General features: G+C 40.1%; 1 protein-coding gene across 1 annotated transcript in view; it reads right to left on the reverse strand.

The window, feature by feature from the left end:
- The window catches only part of HSD17B3 (hydroxysteroid 17-beta dehydrogenase 3), a 47,478-nt gene extending 28,193 nt beyond the window's left edge, over positions 1-19,285 (reverse strand). Inside the window, exons 1-2 of the mRNA XM_043567371.1 lie at positions 19,102-19,285; positions 15,844-15,890 (exon numbers count right to left, since the gene is read on the reverse strand). Coding sequence (XP_043423306.1) covers positions 15,844-15,890; positions 19,102-19,255 — 201 coding nt within the window. The 5' untranslated portion in view covers positions 19,256-19,285. The remainder of the gene's footprint in view (positions 1-15,843; positions 15,891-19,101) is intronic.
- Positions 19,286-27,453: the final 8,168 nt, after the last annotated feature.

The following is a 27,453-nucleotide window of genomic DNA, read 5'->3' on the forward strand; positions in this document are numbered from 1 at the left end:
CAAATGACATATAGGATAAAGGGTTAGTATCCAAACTCTATAAAGAACTTACCAAACTCAACACCTGAAAAACAAATAATCCAGTGAAGAAATGGGCAGAAGACATGAATAGACACTTTTCCAAAGAAGACTTCCATGTTGGGATGAGCACTGGGTGTTGTATGGAAACTAATTTGACAATAAATTATATTTAATACAAAAAATAAAATAAAATAAATTTTTTAAAAGACCTCCAGATGGCCAACAGATACACGAAAAGATGCTCAATGTCACTCATCATCATGGAAGTACAATTCAAACCCCACTGAGATACCACCTCATACCAGTCAGAGTGGCTAAAATTAACAACTCAAGATACTATAGATGCTGGCAAGGATGTGGAGAAACAGGAACCCTCTTGCACTGTTGGTGGGAATGCAAACTTGTGCAGCCGCTCTGGAAAACAGTGTGGAGTTTCCTCAAAAAATTACAAACAGAACTACCCTGTGACCCAGCAATAGCACTACTAGGAATTTATCCAACAGATACAGGAGTGCTGGGTCATAGGGGCACATGTACCCCAATGTTTATAGCAGCACTTTCAACAATAGCCAAATTATGGAAAGAGCCTAAATGTCCATCAACTGATGAATGGATAAAGAAGATGTGGTTTATATATACGATGGAATACTACTTGGCAATGAGAAAGAATGAAATCATGCCATTTGCAGCGATGTGGATGGAACGGGAAGATATTATGCTGAGTGAAATAAGTCAGTCAGAGAAAGACATATATCATATGTTTCCACTCATATGTGGATCTTGAGACACTTAACAGAAGACCATGGGGGAAGGGAAGGGGGAAAAATAGTTACAGAGAGGGAGGAAGGCAAACCTTAAGAGACTCTTAAATACAGGGAACAAACTGAAGGTGGAGGGGGGGTGGGGGAGAGGGTAAAATGAGTGGTGGGCATTAAGGAGGGCACTTGTTGGGATGAGCACTGGATGTTGTACATAAGCGATGAACCATGGGATCTACCCCAAAAACCAAGAGCACACTTTACACACTGTATGTTAGCCAATTTGACAATAAATTGTATTAAAAAAAAAAAAAGAAAGTTGAGTCTTTGAAAAAAACTGATAAAACTGACAAATCTCCAGCAAAATTAATCAAGAAAAAAGAGAGAATGCACAAATAAACCATAAGTAATATTAGGAATGAAAATGTGGGCATAATTAGAGATCCAGCTTGGATTTAAAATATAGAAAAGGGTATGGCCACCTGGATGGCTCAATCAGTTGAGCATTGGACTCCTGATTTCAGCTCAGATCATGATCAAGCCGCGAGTTGAGCTCCCCGCTAAGCGGTGAGCCTGCTTGAGACAATCTCTCTCTCTCTCTGTCTCTCTCCCTCTCTCGTTCTCTCTCCCTCTGCCTTTCCCCCACTCATGCAGCGAACATGCACTCTCCCTCTCTAAAATAAAAAAAAAAAATTAAATACAGAAAAGGGCTTAAGAGGGGAAACTAAACACATGTAGTTAATTATGCTCCTCCTGAAATCCCATTAAATGGGAAGCAATTTTTTTTTCAAAAAAACCATAAATCCACAGAGATAGTACCAAAAGACAAGAGCAACCCCAAATTTTGGGTTCCTAGAAAGTAGATGGGCAGGATCCCAAGTCTTACACCAGCCATGGGATAAACTGAGAACTGACCAAATTTATACCACTAAAATCCTCAAAATTCTCAGGCACTGCCAGCACCAAACCTGGAGTAAAGGGGGTGCCAAATGAGGGCGGATTGGGTAAGAGCTGTTGGAGAAGACGTAGTGCCCGAATGCCCACCTCCATTCCATGTTCCACACGTTGAAGACAGGGGTCCTCTCTGGGAGCAAGGAGTTCCATAAGTTATGTCCATACCAGGTCTGACTCCAGAAAGATGGCAGTCAGGCCTTTGCTATATGGGCAGGAGGCTACCTCTTCTCTGGGGAGTCTCACCCACATCAAGACACTGGCCTGGGGGCTCCCCAAGCAGGAGCCAATCACCCTCAGCTCCGAACTCCATCCGGCTCAGACACTCCAGGGAGAGTCCTCATTCTCCTAATCCAGCTCTCAGACATGGACAGACCAAGGATTATCTGTGGAAAGCTGTTAATGTGAAAGACAGAGAGCCAAACAGGAAAAAAAGGAACTTGGAAGGGGAACACAATTTTTTTGAAAGAAGAAAAAAAAATCGATATATCCCCAAAGGGTAAGAGAGGCTGCTGCTCTATGCAAAGAACAGGCAAACAAAACACAAAAGATCTCTCAGAAATGCGAATAATTCTTAATTTATTTTAAAAGTTTTCATTTTTAATTTTTTAGAAATTTGAAAGTAAAGAATTTTTTAATATTTATTTTTGAGAAAGAGGGAGAGAGAGAAACAGAGACAGAGCGCTAGAGGGGGAGGGGCAGAGAGAGAGGGAGACACAGACCCTGAGGCAGGCTCCAGGCTCCTAGCTGTCAACACAGTCTGACTCGGGCCCCAAACCCACAAAGGAGGAGATCATGACCTGAGCCGAAGCCGGATGCTTAACCAACTGAGCCACCCAGGTGCCCCCTTGAAATTTGAAATTTAAAAAAAAACAGCAAATAATGAAAAATTCAATAAAACAGAGGATAAAATTGATGAAATCTTTTTGCAGAGAAGAAAGCAGAGATAAAATGAAAATTATGAGAAAAAAGAGACAGATGGAGAGTGATTTCAGGATCTGAATAATAGGAGTTCCAGAAATAATACAAACAACATCTGAGTAACTGGAATTCCAGAAAGAAGAGAGAAAGTGGGAAGAGACTAAACACCCTGGCACAACTTATTTTATGGAGTGACCTGGCTGTGTCCCCCCACTGCCTAACCTCTCAATATTTCTGCTCATTTTCTGAACATTCAGTTGTTTGGTTAACTAGATGACAGTCTTAGACTAAATTCATTTCCTGCTTTTGTTTTTTAAACTTAGTAAGAGAATGCTACCAAAAAAAAAAAAATGCCGATAAATTTTATTTATTTTTTTGACAGAGAGGGGGCACAAGTGAGCAAGGGGCAGAGAGAGAGAGAGAGAGAGAGAGAGAGAAGCAGGGCTCACCCAGTGCTCATATTTTACCTGAAGTGGGGCCAATAAAGTTTAAAACTTAAGTGAAATTGGGGCACCTGGGTGGCTCAGTCAGTTAAGTGTCAACTTCAGCCTAGGTCGGATCTTGCCAGTGTCATGATCATGCCATTGTCATGATCTTGACAGCTCAGAGCCTGGAGCCTGTTTCAGATTCTGTGCCTCCATCTCTCTCTCTGTGCCTCCCCATTCACTCTCTCTCTCTCTCTCTCTCTCAAAAATAAATGAACATTAAAATTTTTTTATTTTAAAAACTTAGGTGAAATGGATATATATTTCTAGAAAAATTCAAATTTCCAAAACCTATTCAAGAAAAAATTAAAATCCAAATAGCTCTATAATCACTAAACATAATAATAATAAGGTAATGATGATATAAATGAATAGCTTAAATTGTCCCACGAAGAAAACTCCAGTGACAGATGGTTTTACAGATAAGTTCTATCAAACATTCAAACAAAAAAGATCATGGCTAAATTGCACAATCGTTCTCAAATATTAAAAAGAGGTAAAATTCCCCTGTTCGGTTTATAAGGTCAGTGTAACTTTGACACCAAAACTTTGGAAACTAGTTGGCATTACCTAGTAATGTTGACAATGCATAACCTGTGAGCCAGCAATTCTGCTCCTGGGAGTGTTCTCAACTCTTGCATAAGAACTTCAGGAGGCCTGGACAAAGTGTTCATACCAGCAAAAGCAGAAACTACCGAAATGTCTCTCAAAGAAAAGGATAACTAAACTGAGATGTATTTATATCACAGAGTGTTATACAATACTGAAAATGTTGTACATGTTGTACATGGATGAACTTCAAAAGCATAATACTGATCAATAAGAAGCAGGTTGCTGAAGACCTGAATCAATCCATGTTAGGTTCGAAACTAACAATGCAACCAATATATTGTTTAGGGATACATGCACATGTAATAGAACTTTTATTTTTTAGTGTTTTTTTTAATGTTTATTCATTTTTGAGAGACAGAGTGTGAGTGGGGGAGAGGCAGAGAGAGATGGAGACAGAATCTGAAGCAGGCTCCAGGCTCTGAGCTGTCAGCACAGCCCCAACGGGGCTCGAACTCATGACAAGAGATCATGACCTGAGCCGAAGTCGGATGCTTAACTGACTGAGCCACCCAAGCACCCCTGGAACTTTTTTTAAGTAAAGAAATTGTTTACACAATGTTCATGATCATGTTTATACATACGGGAGTGAGAGAGGGGAAAACACAAAGGCAGGATGTATGTGACTGCATGGTAAGTTTCAAGGACACTGGTGATGTTCTAATTCTTAAGCTGGGTGATAAGAGATACATTACTCATTTTATTACTTTTTGTAATCACATCTATGGATTATATACACTCTTGTTTGATGCATCTCTGTCTCTCTGTCTCTCTGTCTCTGTCTCACTCTCAACACACACACACACACACACACACGCACATACAACCATGAAATACTACAATGAACCTAGGATACTCAAAGCCTGCATCAGAAATTACAGGGTTGAAGTCAAGCCACACAGTAACAAGGCAATGAGTCCAGGGGAACATAAAAATAATTCAAAGCTGCTATTTTCACTTAAGGCAAGATGAAAGAGAACAAGCTGGGAGTGCCACTGAGGTACTTTAGATGAGAGGAATTTAGACATTGGGAAGAAATTTCCTTGCTGAAATGACAAAACATCACCATAAATTGCCAAGTAAATGTGTAATGATATTCAAAACAGGGCCAAGCAGTTATTTTTCTTGGGTTGGTCTGAGGCAGAGCTAGTCAAGCGATTTTAATCCAAGGGCCGACTCTGTGCCGCTACCTGGAGCTGCCAGGAATACTGATGTGAGAAGAATTCTGACTGACCTGATCTGTCACGCTGGATCCAGGAACCGTGCCTGCACCCGTGTGGCCCCAGATGTTGGGGGGTGCCCAGAGGTGAAGGAATGAAACCACACAATCTTGAGTCTTACATTTTGCTTCTAGTATTCTCTGGGCATTAACGGTCAAGAATATGTGCATCAGAGAAACAAAACATAAAATTCATAATATTTAAATATGTATTATATATTACATTAAATCTATACTTTGTATAAATATTAAACCTTATAATCAGGCACCTGGGTGGCTCAGTCCATTAAGCATCCAACTTCGGCTCAGGTCATGATCTCACAATTGTGAGTTCAAGCCCAGCATCAGGCTCTGTGCTGACAGCTCAGAGCCTGGAGCCTGCTTCAGATTCTGTGTCTCCCTCTCTCTCTGCCCCTCCCCTACTCACGCTCTGGCTCTCTCTGTCTCTCAAAAAATGAATAAACATTAAAAAAAAATTTAAACCTTATAATAATATGAGATGGGTTATAATTGGTTCAGTCATTTGGAGAACTATTTAGTAGGGGTATCCAACATTTTTTTATAATTTTAAGTTTTTTATTTTAATTCCAGTCTAGTTAACATACAGTGTTCTATTAGTGTCAGGTGTGAAGGGTATCCAACATTTAAATGCAAATCCCCATTGAGCCAGTAATCTCACTGATAGGGTTGTATACTTGCATGTGTGTAAGTATATATTCAAAAGTATGCCTTGAAACATTATTTGTGAAAACAAAAATAAAAACCAGCCTGAGTGTCTATCCCTCAGAAGCTGACATAAGACATGGTACACCACTGGGATAGGCTAACCCTGAAATCATTTACAAGAGTGCACGCCATCTATATGCCCTTGCTGCAGGAAGATCCCCATGCTGCTATCAAATGAACAAAGAAAAGTTTAGAACAGGATTTGTGCTTATCCCATTTGTGCCTACATGGGCAAAAACTAAATATACAGGTGTAAATTCTGATGGAGACTGCTAGTGGGCCACTAAAACCTGTTACTCCTTCTTCCTGGGCATGTGACTAGACCACACTCCCAACCTCCCTTGCAGAGGTGGCTTGCAGGACACAAACATGCTGGTGACTCAGCTCCAACCTTGAAGATAGAAGGAACCTGGCAGAACCACCTGCCAATCAGGAAAACTCCCATTTTCTTTGCAGTCTCTAGATTACAGTTAGGTCTCTGTTCTGCAGCCAATCTTTACCATAGTATTGGCATGTAAGTATGAATACAGCTATGATTTGTCTATATTTTCTGGAAGGAATCTCAAGACATTTTAATTTTCTTTTAAACATTTATTTTTGAAAAACAGAGACAGAGCACTACTTGGGGAGGGGCAGAGAGAGAGGGACACACAGAATCTGAAGCAGGTTCCAGGCTCTGAGCTGTCAGCACAGATCTCAATGCAGGGCTCGAATTTGTGAACTGTGAGATCATGACCTGAGCTGAAGTCCGACACTTAACTGACTGAGCCACCCATGTGCCCCTCAAGACATTTTTAATACTGGTGACCTTCACAGAGCAGCATAAAGTAGGGGCAGGGTTGGGAAGAGGACATTATTTTGTGTGTGTGCCTTTCTGTACTGCTTGAGTTTTCTAATTTTATGCCTGCATTACTTTTATCTTTAACAGGAATTATCTGGACAAAGAAATGATGGACTTTTGCTGTTTTCTTCTTTATATCTCTTTAAATTGAAAAAATACACTTAAACAACATTAGCCATCAAAGAAATGTAAATTAAAGCCAGAATGAGACATCGCCAACCAGCTATTAGAATAGCTATAATAAAAAATAGTGACTCCACCAAATGCTGGAGAGCATATGAAGAAAATGAATTAACTTCTCTATTGCTGGTGGGCAAGGTACAGTCACTGGGAAATAGTTCAGCAGTTTCTTAAAAACAAAACAAAACAGAACAGAACAGAACAAAACCAGAGGCTCCTGGGTGGCTCAGTTGGTTAAGTATCTGACTTTGGCTCAGATCTGACTTTGGCTCAGTAACTGGAGGTAGATGAAGACTACAGCTCTCCTCCCCCACAACCCAGCCAGCAGATGATGAGTTACAAAATGCAAGCAAGCCTCCAACCAAACTCCACTACATAGAAACATTTACTAGGAAGCCAGCATCAAAACAGTCATGAACCTGTTCTTATATATCAGTGGATCCCAGCTCTCTGTTCCTTAGGCATTCTGTGAATGCCTTGCATGAAGTTCTTCCCAGGGGAACATGACAATGTGCTGGAACAGAATACAGTCAGCCTTCTAGTGGAGTCAGGAATCCTCCACTAAGTGGTAGGACAAGGGACCAAATCAGTTCAAGGCCTAGGGCCTACTCTGCCTCACTCACGGACACAACATCTCTGTTCCTACAAAAGTGGAAGTGCCTGTACAATATTTCTAGCCAATTCACCTATCTTCAACTGTATTTCTTCAGGAAGCTCTTTGTAACATCTGTTAGGCTAAGGGGAAAACCATCTAATGAAAGTCCTGTTAACTTAAGCATAGATGTAGATGAACTTCGATTTAGCATCTTTAAAAATTAACTAAAGACTGGATTTAGCCACAGTCCTGGCCAGAAACAGCACTGTCAAATTGGATAACTTGAAGAGAGTTTAATTAAAGAATGTTTTACAAAGTATAGGTATGGCATAGAGAAACCACAATACTCTGGGGCTAATAACCGCAGAGCCTCTTTCCCCTGTGTGCCCCAAAGAGTTAGGGAATGAAGAGTCACCAGAATGGGAGAAGACAGCTGTGTGGAACAGATCACCTGACAGAGCTACACCTGCAGCAGAGGGACATAGCTAGCCCTCTAGACCCACAGGGAGACAGCTGGAAAAGAACTCCACCTGACACTCCTCTCCCTGTCTTATCTGTTGCCAGTGTCTCCCACTGGCCAAACCCACCTGAAACCAGAGGCCAACTGAGCCCGTTGGTGCTGGTCAGCCTCCTGGGGCACAGAACAGGGTGAGAAAATGCAGAGGGTAGGTCTGGAGGGGCAGAAAGTAACCCAACACACACCACCTTTAGTTTTAACTGATAACCAACCACTGCAGAAATATGGACTAAAACTCACCTAACTTAAACATAAATTTACCATATGACCCAGCAATTCCACTCCTAGGTAATCTACCCAAGAAAAAGTGAAACCTGTATTCACACAAAAACTTGCATATGAATACTCACAGCAGCATTATTATACAGACTGTCCCTGACTGCTCAACTTAGGATTTAACAACTTTATAATGGTGCAAGAGCAATACACATTCAGTAGAAACGATACTTTGAATTTTGAATTTTGATCCTTTCCCAGGTGAGTGGTATGCCATCCAATCCTCTCCCATGATGCTGGGCAGAGGCAGCTCCCAGTCAGCCAGAGATCATGAGGGTGAATGACCCCTACACTAACAACCACTCTGTATCCACACAACCATTCTGTTTTTCACTTTCAGTTCAGCACTCCACAAATTACATAAGATGGTCAATACTTTATCATAAAATATGCTTTGCTTTAGATGATTTTGCCCAACCACAGGCTAACGTAAATGTTCTGAGCTCGGTAAGGTAGCCCAGGCTAAGCTATGATGTTTAGTAGGTTAGGGTTATTAAATGCATTTACTACTTATTGTATTTTCAACTTACAATGGGTTTGTAGGGATTTAATCCCATTGTAAGTTAAGAAAGATCAATATAACCAAACAATGGGAATCCAAGCATTCACCAACTGGTAAGTGAGTAAACAAATGGTGGTATATCCATACAATAGAATATTATCCTGCAGTAAAAATGAAAACACCACCAACACATAACAACACTGATAAATCTCAAAAACATAACGCTAAGTGAAAGAAGCCAGTCATATTGTGTGGTAGCATTTGTACAAAATGTTCAAAAAGATCAGTAGCAGCCCAGAGCTGGGATGGAAATAGGGGATTAAGTGTAACAAGGCAGGAGGGATCTTATTAGAATCTTACTAGGGTGATGGAAATGTTCTACAACTGGATGGTGATGATGGTGAACAACTTGGTTAATTCACTAAAAATCATTCAATTGTACACTTAAAACAGGTGGGTTTTATGGTGTGTGAATTAAATCTTAAGAAGCTGTTTAAAATAAAAAACTGACCCACATGCCTATCATATTATCAATTCTAAAGTATTTTATTTTTTAAATGTTTATTTATTAGTTTTGAGAGAGAGAGAGAATGAGAGGGGTAGGGGAGGAAAGGGCAGTAAGAGAGAGAGACAGAGTGAGAGAATCCCAAGGCTCCACACTATCAGTGCAGAGCCCGACACGGGGCTCAAACCCATGAACTGTGACATCATGACTTGAGCCAAAACCAAGAGAGTCAGATGTTTAACTAACTGGGCCACCCAGGCACCCCTATGCTAAAGTACTTTAAAGTAAATTTACATTCACTTTAACCTGTGATCTTCAGCCATAAAGTATCATCACAAGTCCTACCCCTGGCCTGGAATCTGTACAATGAGGAGTCACTTTATAAAAAGATAATCAAGATCCAGACATATAAAAAAAGATAATGAAGGGTGATCCTCTGCATCTAGTGTTCACTTTAAATAGTCAATTTCTTTATACTTTTAAACATGACGTACAAAAAAAGTATATTTACTGATGGTTTGTCTGGAGCACAGCTATTATTTAAAAGGAAAAGACACAGAAAATCTCTCAAAGACATTGATGTCAATTTTGGCTGACTCTAGATAAAGCTCCATTCTGGCCAGACTGAGCAAAGGAGGGGAAAGTGGAAATGAGGTTCTCTAAAACAAAACATCTTCAGCTGTATATGTCTCATGCTTTCCTCAAAAAATAAGAAACAACCACCACAGAAAAAACAAGTTAAGAAGGTGACCCCTAAGGTAAACTATGGGCTCTGGGTGGTAATGAAGTCGTCAGGGTGGGTTCATCCATTGTAACAATGTCCCACTCTGGTGGAGTGTATGTCAACAGTGTGGCGGCTGCACATGTTTGGGGTTAGGAGATATACAGGAACTCTCTGTACCTTCCACTCAATTTTGTGGTCAGCCTTAAACTGTCCTTAAAAAATAAGTCTTTAAAATTTTGTAAATAAATGGAAAATAAAAAGATTGAAAAATAAAAACCAAGGACTGTCCCATTTCAAGACTGACTCTGCTAGAAAACAATAGATGTTGACAAGGAAGTAGAGAAAGGGGAAGCCTCTTACCCTGTTGGTGAGAATACGAACTGGTGCAGCCACTCTGGAAAACAGTATGCAAGTTCCTCAAAAAAGTTAAAAATAGAACTACCTTATGATCCAGCAATTGCACTACTACTATTTACCCAAAGGATACAAAATACATATTCAAAGGGATACATGCACCCCAATGTTTATAGCAGCACTATCAACAATAGCCAAACTACAGAAAGATCCCAAATCTCCATTGTCTGATGAATGGATAAAGAAGATGTATATATATATATATATATATATATACACACAATGAACTCTTACCATTTGCAACAACGTAGATGGAACTAGAATGTATTATGCTAAGTGAAATAGGTCAGAGAAAGACAAATACCATATGACTTCACTCATATATGGAATTTAGGAAACAAAACAGGTGATCATATGGGAAGAGGGGAAGGAAAGAGAGAGGAAAGTAAACCATAAGAGACTCTTAAATACAGAGAACAAACTGAGGATGATGGAGGGAGGTGGGTGGGGGATGGGCCAAATAGGTGATGGGAATTAAGGAGGGCACTTGCTGCAATGAGCACTGGGTGTTATATGTAAGTGATGAGCCACTGGGTTCTACTCCTGAAACCAATATTGCACTGTATGTAAACTGACTGCAATTTGAATAAAAAATTGGGAGAAAAAAGAGAGGGGGGGGGAGGGAGATTTGAAAGTGCTTTGAAAGGAAGAAAGAAAGAAAGAAAGAAAGCCGGCTTTGTCAGTGATATCCCAGAGTTTTCTCTCTTCCTGTGGAAAACAACCCCCTCCCCCCCCACCTCCAACCCTCATTTTGAGCCTTGGAATCCATCAGAATGGTGGCCAAAGAATTAAGCACCTTTGTCTCACAATTCATTTCATCAGCCTCCTGAAGAGAACATTGTCCATTAAATGGAAAACAATTTGCATTTTTAGCACAAAGGATGCTTGCTTCCTGGTGGGCTTCCAGCCTCTCCAGAATTGTGCCATTTCTCTCAAGAGCCATAGACATTTTAAAGGTTCTATGTGAAGTGGGGTGGGCCAGGAGAGGGAGGGAGAGGGCAGAAAACACATATTTGTCTGGGACAGCATTGTTCCCTTTGTCCACTTGAGCAGGGCTCAATTTTATTTCCAGAATGTCCAGGCTGACAGGCTCCATATGTGGGTTTTGCCTCTTTCCCTTCAGGGAGGTAAGCCACAGAAGCCCTCCCTTTCCCAGAATGCACTGTGGCACCGTGCTAAGGAAGAAGGGCTGCTGCTGAGAAGAATGTGCCCCTTTCCTTCTTTATGTTAGGGCCTGCCTCAGGGAAGGTACTTGTTGCTGCTAATCTCTCACAGGTGGTGGGAACACAGAGAAAACAAGGCTTCCTCTGTATGGCAATGAATAAAAGAAATTCAGGTGCTTAAGGAGCAAAAATGGTGTGAAGACTGGGTGAAGCAGTGGCCTCAGAAGGGTGGAAGAGTGGACCCCTCTCCTGCTTCCTCCCCCTGCCCATCCCTCACCACAATTGTTTTCCATCTTGTTCCAGTACTGCTCAAGATTCCTTTAGCAGGAGGCAAAGCTTCTCTTGCCACACTAAATATAAATACAGATTAGGTTAAAATGTGATATAGAATAGGCTTCCAGGAAAATGGAGAAGTACTTTTCCCCACTCCTACCACGATATGCAATTAAATTATGCAACCTGGACATAATACATAAAATAAACATAAAAAGATTCCAAAAGATAGGGAGAAGATCAGCTAGGGGCCTCAAGACCCAAGAAATAAAACAGTGGTGAGTTCCTGGGTTTTCTTTTTGCCTCGCATATTCCAAACTTATTGGTGAAAAAATTGGCAATTCAGAAACACCACAGGTGCAGACCTAAAAAGTCCCAACAAAAGCCTGCTCTCTCTAACCAAAGGACCAGAAAAGGACCTGCCTTAGTAAGGCAGAAAACTTTAAAAAGAACAGCTTTACTCAAGTCAAACAGCTCAAAAAAAAATCTGTGGTCCCACCCCCACCCCCAAAGGCTGAGTCAGGAGCTGAGACTTCCACCCTGGTGAGACTGCTGGAACAAGTGTCCCCACCCCCTACCAGGCTGGCATCAGAGAAGGCTGAGTAGGGAGACAGGACATTCATCCCAGCCACCCCTTCCCATGTCAGCAGACCTGAACTCTACTTCCACCTGGCAGTGCCAAGGCCCTCCATCCCTTCTCTCCTCTCCCTTCCAGGGATAGTAAGAGAGGAAGCCTAGCAGAGGGCCAGGGCTTTCATTACCACCCCAGTGGTATTGAGGCCATCTCCTCCAATTACCATTGGCAGCCTCTTGGAGAGCAGGAAGGAGGCATTCTTGCCTCTCCCACCCAGAGTGGCCTAGTGGGGAGCCAGCACCCCCACCCCCACCCAGCAGTAACAAGGAGGCAGCACCCTCTAATGGAGGCCAAGTGCAAAGCCTGTGGGGCTTCTACCTTACCTGGTAGGAACATGTTGGCACCTCTCCTCCCCCTGCTGAAGCAGTGTTGGTATAGACCCCAAACAGATTTAAACAAGATTCAGAGTCTCATAACAAAATACCAAAAATGTCCACAATTCAAAAGTCAGTCATCATACCAAGAACCAGGAAGATCTCAGCTTGATGAAATAAAAACAATCAACAGATACTCACATCATGATGACACAGACATTAGAATTCTGACTAGGATTTTAAAGCAGCTATTATAAGAATGCTTTGACAAGCAATTACAAATACTTTTAAAACAAATGAGAAAAGAGAAAGTTTTCATAAAGATATAGAGGATATAAAGAAAAGCCAAATGGAAATTTTAAGGCTGAAAAATAAAATAAATGAAATTAAGAACTTGATAGATGGGCTCAGTAGCTGAATGGAAGGAACCAAGGAAAGAATCATGAACTTAAAGATAAAATAATAGAAATTACCCACTCTAAGCAACAGAGAAAAAAGTACAGTGAAGAAAAATGAACAGCATCTCAGAAACCCATTGGACTCTAAGAATCTAACATCCATGTGATTGAAGTCCCAGAAAAAGAGAAGAAACCTAGGCAGAAAAAAAATATTCAAAGAAATAGTGAGTGAATTCAAGAGTCTGAGTGAACCTCAAGCAAAATAAATGCAAAGAAATCCACTCCAAGAAACATCATAACTAAACTTCTGAAAACTAAAGACAAGGGAAAAAATCTTGAGAACAGTGAGTTAGAAAACCTTACTTATGGGGAAAAAACAATTCAAATTACACTCATTCACCAGAAACCAGATAGGCAAGAAGGAAGTGGCACAATATTTTTCGAGTGCTGAAAGCAAAGGACTATCAATCCTAAATCCTATACCCAGCAAAATTATCCTTCAGGAATGAAGGGGAAATCAAGACATTCTCTGATAAAGGAAAACAAAGAGACCTACCCTAAAAGAATAGCTAAACGTAGTTCTCTAAACAGAAAGGAAATGACTAAAGAAAGAATCTTGGAACACCAAGGGGAATGAAAAGACAATGGAAAGAGTAAAGCTATGGGTAAGTACAATACAGTTTTCTTTTCAAAAAAAAGAAAAAAGTAATACATGGGAAAGGAGTCACAGTTTAAACATCTAATAATATAATGGCTAACATTAGAGAGCTTACTCTAGGCAAAACATTTTGTTCACCTTATCCCATTAAACCTTTCCAAAAGCCCCAGTGGAATTACCACCACCTCCAGTTTATTAATGTGGAAATTCTGCAGTAAGCATATGGAGTAGCATTTGAACACACAAATGTCTTGGGCTCTTAACCCTTGTGGTCAGTCTGCAGCATCTCAGACTCTGAACTGCTTTCCTTGGAGAATTTTAGCAGGAAGACATGAACAGGCTCTCTGGAAGACAAAAAGCCTGAATGAAGGAGAAGTAGGGATCCCAGAAATTGTTTAACACAGACTTAGGAAAAGAACAAAAGGAAACAAAGAAAAATATTCTACAAGAAAGAGAAAAGCAAGAATTAGTATGGAACAGAAACAATTTAGAACTTCAGAGGTATCTTTTGTGCTAGTAAAGACACAAAAGCCCAGAAAGGATGGGCAACTTGTCCAAAATCTCCAGACAGTTAGTGCCACATTGAAGACAGGAACCCACAGCTCCTGACCTCCAGGCCATTGTTTTTGGAAACAGTAAAGAAATAAATGGCTAAGGAAGACATGGTCTCCTCTAAGTCGAAAGAAAGGTATCTGAGTCTTAAGACATCATGGAGACCATTAGGTCAGCATGAATTTGAGGAAAGAATCTGGAAAATCATGAAGAAAGCACCTGGATTTCAAAGCAATCCAGAAAACTGAGAGGTAAGGCCATGGATCTTTTGGATGAGGGATTAGGCCCTTTCCAGAAACCTGGTCAAAGGTAGGCAGTAGTTACATAACAGGTGATATAGTTCTAATGCAAATAGCTAGAAAAGCTTTCCTTCTGATTTTTGGGTAAGGAAGACACAAGGCTTTGGAAAGTGGTGGCTGATCGGTCTCTCCAAACTCCATACTCAAATATGACCACCCACCTACTGAGTGTTGGGCACTACCGGTCATCAGAAAGTTGCTATGTACAAATTAGGATAAGAGCAAAGAACCCTTTAGCTCAAAAAAGCAGAGTCGAAGCAGAATGTCAGTACCAAAGATATGATCATTGGAGGATAGGGGACAGACCTGAAAGAGTGCTAGAAGCTTTTTCAACTGTCATGATTTAGGTTTGTTGACATTTTAAAAGTTTCTATTAATTGCCTCTGATACACGTTGTGCTGTCCATTTCACACAAGATGGTTAGGCGTCTATCAGGACACAGGCCTTTGGGGACCGGAAGACACATGCGTACCGCACTGTTGTTGAATGTGGTTTTTGTAACTGAGTGCTTTTTGTTATATTTTTAAGATGTTATTGTTTTTTTTTCATCCTCATAATTTCCAGGATTCTTTCTGTTTCTTCCGTTGTATTTTACATTGTTCTAGGGGTCGGTGTAATAGTCATGATGAAGAAATGAAATAATAGGAATTCCAGAAAACAATATTTCATTAATAAAAATGTGGAATTTGTAAGAATAATAATCATAACAACAATGACAACATATGCTGTAAGTACATTTTTTAAAAGTATAACTACCCCTATATCTATCTGCAGATAAACAAGAAGCCTGAAAGGAAATACTCAGAGACACTAATCATATTCCAGTGACTCTCAGCCCTAACAGATCCTCTCCTTGTATAATATTTTATAATGTCCATTAATCTTCTAGAAATGAAAGTTATAGATAATATGTCCTTCCTACACAAATAATTTTTTAAAAATCAATATATGCCCCAGCTACAACATAAGGATAAGTAATAGGAAAGTAGTTCATAGTTTTAATTGTATTTGGGTATATAAATTCTTATGGTACAATTACACTAGAAAACAACAATGCCCCCATGAATTCCTAACACAACTCCTAAGGGGTGATACTGGCACCACTGAATATCATAGTGTTTTTAAAAAAGGTATCCAGAGGGTGAGATTATGATTTTTAAATTTTCTTTTTTATCAAAAATATTTTCCTTCATAAATAAATGTCTATTGCTTTTGTAAGCAGAAAACTAGAGTTTGGGGTGAGGGGGTCACGTGATCATGATATGTTCAACTCAAGGGAAGGGGAAATTCTCCAGGAATACAACTTACCTCAAATGAATAAGCTTTCCCAATCCCATCTCCCGCTCCAGTGATCACTGCAAAAAGAAGAAATGGTTTTAAAGGACAGAATTAATCTTTAAAATGCTCTCTCTCACTGGCTACTTTTTTTTGCAGGCTTACTGCCTAAGGCACAGTATTTCAAAGCAGCGCCCTTTCACTCTACAGCACTACTCCACTCAACTCTGGAGCTTCCAGCCCCGACTCCCCTCACTAAACATTCAAAATGAAGCTTTTTTTTTTTCTTGGAGGGGTTGGTGAGGCTGTGGAAGACACCCTCCAAAACGAAACAAAGAACCTCAGCCAGGGAACATTTCGCTCAGACCCTGAACAGTGTGCCCTATTATCTCTCTACCCACACACCCAACTATCACTGTAAGACATTTCAAGGTTCTTCCTAAAAGTGGAGTTCTTCCCTCTTCCCATCCCACCCCCCACAGGAAAACAGTACTCAAAGCCCATGGGAGATAAGGAACTGAACAAAGAGGAAAACACAGAAATGCAAAAAGAGGATGCGATGACATAAAGAGACCTGAAGACTCTGTATTCCCTGTATCTATTGATTAACATATAACAATCAAATGGACCTTCTAGTCCTTTTATGTCCAACATTACACACTTATTTCATGACTAAGCTCTAGGGTAAACCTCAGTCGAGTGCATGTCACGATTTCAAACTGTTCAGTATATACATATCTGCAATTCACCTTTGCACAACAATCGAAGAGTATGCTTTCCAAAAGTATGAAGAAAAGATACATTTAGTTTATTGAAAAGTAAGGACCAGCCAAGCTGTACAAGCTTCCAGAAACACATTGGCAGTGCATGCTCCTTTTCATAACTTTTAATCTGCTCACTTGGATACTTTAAGGTGAATCCATGCATATTACCTGCTCCTCTTGGTACAGGTGCTATGCTCAGGGTGAACTTCTGCTTCCCCTTCCTCACCGTTTTGGGAATCTTCAAAATCACCCAATACAAGGTCTGTACTATAGTTAAGATAATCACATCAATAAATGGCTGGTCTCTAGTGAGGGCTTACTTTCTGCCATGCACTGTTGCAAGTGTTTTAGATCCATCATCTCATTTAATATTCAAAACAAACTCATAATGCAGGGACCATTATTTTCCTTAGTTGATAGAGGAGAAAGCTGAGAGAAAGTAACTCAGTCAATGTCACGTTGCTAAAAATGATGACAACAGGGTGTGAAACCTGCCTATCTGAATTTGGGGCCACAAGTCTATAAAGATACATCAGTGACATAATTTTCTAATCAGTCACAGAGTTCTGAAGAGTTGAAATTTTTGGTCTTTAGTCATTGGAGTTTCTTCTCATTCCCCTTCTTGCTCTTGTTCTGTCTTCTCCCAGATATCTGCCTATGCCCAAGGACATTTTACTCTTGCTAGTGATAACTCTATTCAATATTGACTCAAAGGACAGATTAAGATTATGAGTTTTTTAAGTTTATTTATTTTGAGAGAGACAGAGAGAGTGCAAGCGGCAGAGAGGCAGAGAGAGAGAGAGGGTCAGTGAGCAGAGGGTCACTGACAGGGTCAGGGAGCAGAGCCCGATGTGGGGCTCGAACTCACAAAATCATAAGATCATGACCTGAGGGACGCATAACTGACTGAGCCATCCAGGCACCCCAAGATTATGTTTTTTTTAAATGTGAACCAACAACTACTCTGGTCTCTGACCCCATGTGAACTTTCTTTGGAGTGTGTATTCTCAGAAGGGCTTGGCCCTGCATTGACGGGCAGCCATTGTGCAGAGTTCTAAGCACCACCCTACCCCCATCCACCTGCCAAGTGCGTGGGCATTGGGATCTGTGTGAAGTAGGACGTTTGGATCCAGAACACTCAAGTTCAAGCTATTTAGCAAGTTCTCTGGAGATAGCATACTGCCCCAAGAGCGAAGGAGTGTTCACCGACACACACACACACACACACACACACACACACACACACATTTCAAATATAACATGCAACAGTTAACCCATTTTTCATTCCAAACAATTTTCATATGGTAATTTTTTTATCTGTGTTGCTTAGGTTGTATGATTGTCAGCTTTAGCAAATAAAGATACAGCATGCCCAGCTAAATTTAAATTTCAGGTAAACAAAAAGTAATTTTTTAGTATATGTATGTCCCACATAATATTTGCGATGTCATATACTAAAAAATTATTCCTTGGGGCGCCTGGGTGGCGCAGTCGGTTAAGCGTCCGACTTCAGCCAGGTCACGATCTCGCGGTCCGTGAGTTCGAGCCCCGCGTCGGGCTCTGGGCTGATGGCTCAGAGCCTGGAGCCTGTTTCCGATTCTGTGTCTCCCTCTCTCTCTGCCCATCCCCCGTTCATGCTCTGTCTCTCTCTGTCCCAAAAATAAATAAACGTTGAAAAAAAAAATTTAAAAATTATTCCTTGTTTATCTGAAATTCAAATTTAACTCAGTATCCTATATTTTATCTGGCAGCCCTATAAGGTTGTTTGTAATCTCTCCTATTTAGCCTAGCATGGTACTTTTAAAGCTGCTTAAATTCTTTTTTTTTTTAAGTCACTAGATTTCTTGGATTTCTTCATGTAACCTTAGCACTTCATTCAAGGAGATGCTGAAACCACGCCTCCTGCTTTTCACCTTAAGCCCAGTCATGGGGCTGAAAGTCTGCGTGGTAGTTCCAGGAGGCAAATCCCATTAGTAGGCAGTGATTAATCTATTTGGGACACAAACCAGACCCAGATTCCATATCTAACCATCTCAAAAATGTGTCCCTATAGGGATCTTTGTTACTTTCATTTTGTAATACCTTCACTTCATGAAAAGGTTCAGAGAAATGTTTTTAAATAAAGTGAATTAAAATTATTTGTATTTCCGATTTTGAAACACCCTTCCACAAAGTGGCAGTACCCCAGGCCTTCAAAAATCTGTAGAAAAGGATGCAGAAATTTCTGTCAAATTTGTTATTTATATCACCAGAAACTCCAAAAAAGGAGCCAACCAACTAGTAAGGTTGAGAGGGCAAGCACAGAGGCAAGAATTGAGTGGCATTCTTCCAGCTAATTCTCCTCATGCCCCACATCTGGTTTTTTAAGGAATTCCAGTTTCACTCCTGCTTTCCAGGCACCCAAATAAAAGTCACCCAAAGGCAGTATATCTTTGCTCTCAAAAGCAAAAGATGCAGTTTATGTTTTGAAACGTAGATAATAATAAGCAGGAACAACAAGAAACAAGAGATGGAAAGCTGTTTTTACCTGCCCATTGTCCCATTGACTTCAAGAAAGACCTTGGCAAAACTTTCCAGAAGTGCAGAAAAATACATTTGGAGAATCTCACACACTTCACCAGGTACGCCAGGCATGCCAGCAGCCCTACAAAAATGAAGAACTGCTCCAGAGCTACCCCCATGACTGCACTGGACCAGCTTCAGACCTGGCCTGGCCCCTCCACAGCCCTCCGAGGGCGTGGCTGCTCCGGAGGCGTGTCAGTCACCCTTTGGAGTTACCAGCTGCATTCCACTGTGTGGAGACATTTAGATTAGAGTAACTTCTTTACACAATCCTCTGATTCACAGGCTTTGGAATAAAGTATTCTTTCTAATATTTTTGACAGCATTGTTGGGCTTTTGTGACCATGGGGGAGCTGGTGAAAAAGCAAAAGGACATGAAGAAAGATAAAGCCCAAAGAAAAATGGCCGCCCAGGTTCTCTCCCGGAATTTGGAAGCTAAAAAAGCATGCTAAGAAGGATACAGAATCCTGGAAGTCATGCATTTATTTATTCAACAAATATTTACTGACTGCCTACCAGGTAGCATTGCTGTTCAAGGTATTGGGAATACATAATAATAAACAAGACCATGTCACTGTTGTGGGGGAGCTGAGATTCTAGTAAGGGAGACAGACAATATGCAAATAAGTAAGATAATGTCAGATATCAGTGCCATGAATAAGTGCTATTGAATGACCTGTTCAAGCGACTAGTGGACAATTACTTTAGAGAGTGTGTTCAGGAAGTGATCCTATGGAGAAGCAGCATTTAGAGCTGAAATTTGAATTAAGAGACAGAGCTAGCCCTATGAAGATGAGGTTCCCCATCCAGGCTGAAGGAACAGCTAGCACAAATGCCCTGAGAGAGATCCATGTATTTGAGGAATAAATAACACTACATAGCAGAAGGAATGGTCTGTAGAGAGCAGAGAAAGAGTCAAGTAAGGTGGAGGCCTAGGGAGGAGCCAGATCCTCTAGGTGAGGAGTTTGGACTTTAGTCTATAAGCAACAGGAAGCCAACGGAAGAGGCTCAGGCAATAGAGTCATATAACTTGAATCATGCTTTTGGAAGGTCAGTCTGGATGCTAACAGATCATGACCTTTTGAGGGTGGGAATGGAGGGTGAGAAAGACAACCAAAGCAGGGGGAGTGAGGAGACAATGGCAGCCATCCAAGAAGACTGTCCCAAAGCTCAGACCTTGACCCTCTTCTCTTTCCTATCCATGCTCACTCATTTGGTGACATTACCTGACTTTTAAGTCAGCACTTTAAGTCAATTGCTTGACTTTAAGGACTTTAAGAACTCTATGTTGAGGACCTCCAAACGTATAATTTCAATGGTAACCCAGGCTGGTCATCCAGACTTGCATATCTAACTGCCTACTTAACACCTTCATTTGAATGCCTAAAAGGCATCTCAAATTTAATGTATATAAAACTGGCTTCTAAGATTATCTCCAAATGTGAAAACTGCTCCTTTTTCAGACTTTCCTATCTCAGAGAATGGTAATTCTCATCTTCCAGCTATTCAGATTAGAAATCTTGGAGATATCCTTGACTCCTCTTTCTCTCACATACTGCAGCCAGTCTGTCTCCTATTGACGAAGACTGGATTTGTTTTCAGTTTTAGATTATGCTGAACAACACTGCTGTGGATATTCTTGTGTATCTACGTTATTATACATGTGGAAGTTCCTCCCTGTCACTGTCTCTGTCTATCTCTCTTTGTCACATGCATACACGCACACTCACACACATGATTTCTGGGTCCCATATGTTATATATATGTACAACTTCAATTCTACTAGTATATTGGTCAGATCCACTCAGAAGACACAAACCACACAGCAGTTTGAACAGGGACTATTAAATTATTAACTATTTATAGGGAATTAGCTACTAAAAGGTCACATAAAAGAACTCAAAGGAGTCTAGGGCTAAAAGAAAGTATCTAAGAAACAAACAAATGTGAACCCAAGGCTGGGTTTCAGACCTCACCGGAAAGAGTGTGATTGCAGCCAACTGGATGGTGAAGAAGTTCTCTGGGTTGCCTGAGACAGAGCCCTTCACAGTCAGGAGAATAAGATTGGTTGTCAGGGAATTGCTGTCTGGGACTGGAAATCCCCATGGAGATATTGACAAATGTGAGGGTGCTGTAGAACTCACTGAAGTGAGCCCTACTGTGACTCAATTTAGGAATAATTGACATTTTTGCAATATTGAGTCTTTCAACTATAAACATGGTCTATGTCTCCTTTTAGGTCTTCTTATTGTCCTTCTTAATGTTGCTCAATAATTTTTTATAATTGCTCCTAAAATTCTTGCAATCGTAAAAGTTTATATTAAGACAAACATCAAAAACATACAAAAGTAGGAGACTAACTTAATGAACTCCCATTTACCCATACTTTATGAATAACTATAATGTAACATAAGTAACTATAGCATATTAAATAAATGCCCTTTATTTACTGTGCTTTGTGTACCAGAAATTAACTGTCATTTCATTGGCCATTGTTACTTTGTATATACCCACTTTCCTTACCCTCCTCACTCCATGACAGCAAGGACTCTTTAAAAGAATAACATAAAAGTTGGGGTGCCTGGGTGGCTCAGTCGGTTAAACATCTGACTTCAGCTCAGGTCATGATCTTGTGGTTTGTGAGTTCGAGCCCTGCGTCAGGCTCTGTGCTGACAGCTCAGAGCCTGAAGCTTGCTTCGAATTCTGTGTCTCCCCCTGCCTCTGCCCCTCCCATGCTCATGCTCTGTCTCTCTCTGTCTCTCAATAATAAATAAATTTTTAAAAAATTTAAAAAGAATAACATAAAAGCAATATTGTTGTTACAACTGAACAATTAATAGTAATACTCTGGCACTATCAAATATTCAGTCAATACTTAGACATCTCTGATTGTTCATTCATATTTTTAAGTTGACTTTTGAATCAGGATTTTTCTTAAAGGCCTACACTTTACATTAAGTTGATGTGTTTCCTATAGGTAGTCTCTCCCACTCTTCTTAAAAATTCTTGGGGTGGGGCACCTGGGAGGATCAGTTGGTTAAGCATCCGACTTTGGCTCAGGTCATGATCTCACGGTCTGTGGGTTCGAGCCCCGCGTCAGGCTCTGTGCTGACAGCTCGGAGCCTGGAGCCTGTTTCTCCCTCTTTCTCTGACCTTCCCCTGTTCATGCTCTCTCTCTCTCTCCCTGTCTCAAAAATAAATAAATGTTAAAAAAAATTTTTTTTTTAATTCTTGGGGCACCTGGTGGCTCAGTTGGTTAAGTGTCTGACTTCGGCTCAGGTCATGTTTCCCCAGTTTGTGGGTTTGAGCCCCATGGCTCTGTGCTGACAGCTCAGAGCCTGGAGACTGCTTCAGATTCTGTGTCTCCCTCTCTTTCTGCTCCTCCCCTCCTCACACTCTGACTCTGTCTCTGTCTCTGTCTCTCTCCCTCTCTCTCAAGAATAAATATTAACAACAATTTTTAAATTATTTTACTAGCATTTACTTGTTAAAGAAATTAATTTTATTTCATAGATTATTTCACATTTTGAATTTTGCTGATTACTCTCTATGGCGTCACTTAAACATGTTCCTCTGTCCCCTATATTTCCTCTAAACTATTAGAACTAGAGCAAGGACAGCAAACTGTTTCTTTAAGAGGATAGATAGTAAAGATTTTCAGGTTAGTGGGCTGAAGGGTCTCTGTTGCAAACAAAGACCCTGGCCATCGTGGTTCAAAAGCAGTCACAGGTATTTAGTCACAAATACAATAACTATATGAATGGGTGGATCTCAAGGGTATTATGCTAAATGAAATAAGTCAGAAAACAAAAGACAAATACTGTAATATCTCTCTTACATGTGTGAATATAAATACATGTTTATAATTTATATATAAATAATGCATTAGTAATTAAATAATATGTGAAATATATACCTATATATACACACTAAGCCCATAGATGTAAAGAACAGATTGATGGCTGCCAGAAGTAGGGATTGAGGGATGGAAGAGATAGATAAAGTGTTTTTGTTTTTGTTTAGTTTAAATAACTTAAAACTTTTTAAAAAGAAAGTAAGAAAGGGGTTGAGGAGAGAGATGTGCAAGAATCATGTATAATCAAAATGTTCCCACCTTCTCTGAACTTCAGAAGTTATAAATGCCTAAATAACATAGTCTAAGTCTCTATTCTACTGCCATCAAGGAGTTCAGTATTTTATTTTATTTTTTTTCAATATATGAAATTTATTGTCAAATTGGTTTCCATACAACACCCAGTGCTCATCCCAAAAGATGCCCTCTTCAATGCCCATCACCTCCCCTCCCCTCCCTCCCACCCCCCATCAACCCTCAGTTTGTTCTCAGTTTTTAAGAGTCTCTTATGCTTTGGCTCTAGGAGTTCAGCATTTTATTAGGTTTTTCCTCCTCAAGTAATATTTGGGTACCCCTAAAGAAACTGTTCCCCAAATCATCTCCTTCCAGCCAGGCAATTCTATAGTCTCTGGGTCAGGACAATGCTCCTCTTCTGCTGGTCACTCCTTGCCATCCTGTTGCTTATCCAGGCTGTTGTCTCTCTGCTTCTTCCCAAGGGCAAATAAAAACATTTCATTATAAAACAGCTTAAATCTACATTTAAGGGGGAAAAAATAATGCTGTAGATCAGTAATTCAGCTAGCTATATTCAATTTTTATTCCAAAACAGAATATTTAACATCTCAGTCTGAAGCATTTGCATATATATATATATATATATATATATATATATATATATATACATACACACACACATACATACATACATACATACATACGTACATATATGAATTTAATGGGAGTCAGAAGTGGTAGATGCATTAGCATTACCAAAAGATTCATCAAAATGTTGCTTCTGGAATTAAAGAACAGTCTGCACCCTAAAATACAACCTTCAAAATGACAGTTCATTGTAACCCTCCAAATGACAGTATTCCAACTTGAAAAAATTTAAGACCTTGTCTCTACCAGCTATAGAGGTGGAAATGTAGACTTTGTTAATCAAAGAGAAATTTGGTAATAAGTGATGTGATCCCTGGATTTTGTTTACATGTACAGAAACAGTTATCATCAGCTTGGCCAAGCTGGAGCCAAACATATACTGAAAGAGCAGTCTAAAAGGTCCTTGGCAGAGAAACTGTGTGCTAATCTGATGACTGAAACTTCCTACCTTGAGTTAAAATGTCCATACTACCCAAATTAATCTACTGATTAATACCTGCAGCATTTTTCACAGAACCAGAACAAATAAAACTAAAATTTGTGTGGAATCACAAAAGAACCTGAATAGCCAAGGCAATCTTGAGAAAGAAGAACAGAACTGAAGTTATCACAATTTCAGACTTCAAACTATACTACAAAGCTGTAGTAATCAAAACAATATGATACTGGAACATAGATCAATGGAAGAAAACAGAGAGGCCAGAAATAAACCAACACTTATATGGTCAATTAGACTATGACAAAGGAGGCAAGAATATGCAATGGGGAAAGATAGTCTCTTTAATAAATGGTGTTGGTAAAACTGAATAGCTACATGCAAAAGAATGATACTAGACTATTTTCTTACACCACATACAAAAATACCTAAATGTGACATCTAAATGTGAGACCTGAAACCATAAAACTCCTAGAAGGAAACATAGGCAGTCATCTTTTGGACAGCAGCTGTAGCAACATTTTCTGGATATGTTTACTCAGGTAGAGAAACAAAAGCAATAAACTATTTGGACTACACCAAAATAAAAAGCTTTTGCACACCAAAGGAAACCATCAACAAAATGAAAAGGCAGCCTAATGAATGAGAGAAGATATTTGAAAATGATATATCCAAAAGAGGTTAATATCCAAATAATATAAAGAACTTATATAACTCAACACCAAAAAAACAAATAATCCAATTTAAAAATGGGCAGAGGACCTGAATAAACATTTTTCCAAAGAAGACATACAAATGGCCAACAGACATGTGAAAAGACGCTCAACATCACTAATCATCAGGGAAATGCAAATCAAAACCACAATAAGATATCAGCTAACACCTGTCAGAATGGTTAAAATCAGAGAGGAAATAACATATGTTGGCAAGGATGTGGAGAAAAAGGAATCCTCATGTTCCATTGGTGGGAATATAAATTGGTACAACCACTATGGAAGACAGTATGGAAGACCCTCAAAAAATTAAATATAGAATTACCATATGATCCAATAATTTCATTAGGTATTTACCCTCCCCCCCCCAAAAAAACACTAATTCAAAAAGATACATGCACCCTTATGTTTATTGCAGCCTTCTTTAAAATAGCCAAGATATGGAAGAAACCTGTGTTCATCAATAAATGAATGTATAAAGAAGATGTGAGACACACACACACACACACACACACACACACACACGGTGGAATAATACACAGCCATGAAAAAGAATGAGATCTTGTGCTACCTGGGTGGCTCAGTCAGTTAAGCAACTGACTTTGGCTCAGGTCATGATCTCGCAGTTCATGAGTTCGAGCCCCACATCAGGCTCTGTGCTGATAACTTGGAGCCTGGAGCCTGCTTCAGAGTCTCCCTCCCTCTCTGCCCCTCTCCCACTCACACTCTGTCTCTCTCTCTCTCAAAAATAAAATAAACATTAATTTTTTTTTAAAAAAAAGGATGAGATTTTGCCATTTGGGACAATATGGACTAGAGGGTATGCTAAGTGAAATAAATCAGACAGAGAAAGACAAATACTGTATTATTTCACTTATATGTGGAATCTAAAAAACAAAACAAATGAATAAACCAACAAAAAGCAGAAACAGACCCATAAATACAGACAAACTGATGGCTGCCAGAGGGGAGAGGGGTGGGGGGCTGGGCAAAATGGGTGAAGGGGAGTGGGAGACACAGGCTTCCAGTCACAGAATGAATAAATCATACGTATAAAACGCACAACAGGGGGCACCTGGGTGGCACAGTCGGTTAAGCGTCCGACTTCAGCCAGGTCACGATCTCGCGGTCCGCGAGTTCGAGCCCCGCGTCGGGCTCTGGGCTGATGGCTCAGAGCCTGGAGCCTGTTTCCGATTCTGTGTCTCCCTCTCTCTCTGCCCCTCCCCCGTTCATGCTCTGTCTCTCTCTGTCCCAAAAATAAATAAACGTTGAAAAAAAATTAAAAAAAAAAAAGGCACAACAGAGGGAACGTAGTCAATGGTACTATAATAGTTTTGTAGGGTGGCAGATGGTAGCTACACTTGTGAACATAGCATGCAGTAGAGAGTTATAAAATCACTATGTTTTACACTTGAAACTAATGTAGCATGTGTGTCAACTATACTCAAATTAAAAAAACTTGTAGGAGCTATGAAGAAGCAAAGAGACTAGATAGTTTCATATATATATGAATATGAATATATATAATTTATATATAAATATTGGGAGATAGAATCTAAAAGGAAAGACCAGCATATAAATAGTGAGACCATCTTAGTCTGAGTTTTTCCTGATATAAAGGCCTTATGAAGGTAATTATTTTGGAAAGTGATTCCAATGAGCAAGACTTAGGTTGGGACCAGGAGATTAAAAACAGGGAAAGATGGAAAGATGTGTCCCTTCAGCTGGTCACTACTAAGTTTCCATCCTGGGAAAGGCTCTGAGAAGCCATAGAATGCACTGCAGCCCCTTCTGCCCTAAGTACAGAAGCAAAGTGTGTTTATGTATTGGCCCTCATGCCCATTGATCAAGGTTGCCCTGTGGACTATTACCTCCCTCAATTCCAGGTTTGCTTGTGTGTCAGGTGACCAAATGAATTTCTGTGGGTAAAGAGAAGCCCCAGGGACAAAAGTGAGACATACCAGCTACTGTCAAGTTCAGCCTGCATTCCTTCCAAACTGTGCCATTTGTTGATCATATCACTTTCAGCTAAGATCTTTATCTGGAGCATCTTCTCAGTGCAAGGGTCAATTGCTCATAAAGCTACGAGATGCCTGAAGAAAGCACCAATAGTGTGAAGAGTGAGCTAAAAGTAGAGCAAAAGAGATGGACTTTGCCAATGGCAGCTCCCCCCTCCTTCCCATTTTTTCTGGCCACCCTGTATTTAGTATGCTTTTTGTATCAGACACTGCATTAAGTACTGTACAAGGACTACATATCTTGTTTAATCTTCATGAGGTGAACATTATTACTCCTCCCATTTGAGGGTTGGTTGGCAAAAGCAGGTGTTGTTGATCAGTTATCTCAATACATCCACACCTGAGGATGTCTGGGTGGCTCAGTCAGCTAAGCATCCAACTTCAGCTCAGGTCATGATCTTGCAGTTTGTGAGTT

This window comes from Prionailurus bengalensis, chromosome D4, assembly GCF_016509475.1.
Source record: "Prionailurus bengalensis isolate Pbe53 chromosome D4, Fcat_Pben_1.1_paternal_pri, whole genome shotgun sequence".
In the NCBI taxonomy this organism is placed as follows: domain Eukaryota; kingdom Metazoa; phylum Chordata; class Mammalia; order Carnivora; family Felidae; genus Prionailurus; species Prionailurus bengalensis.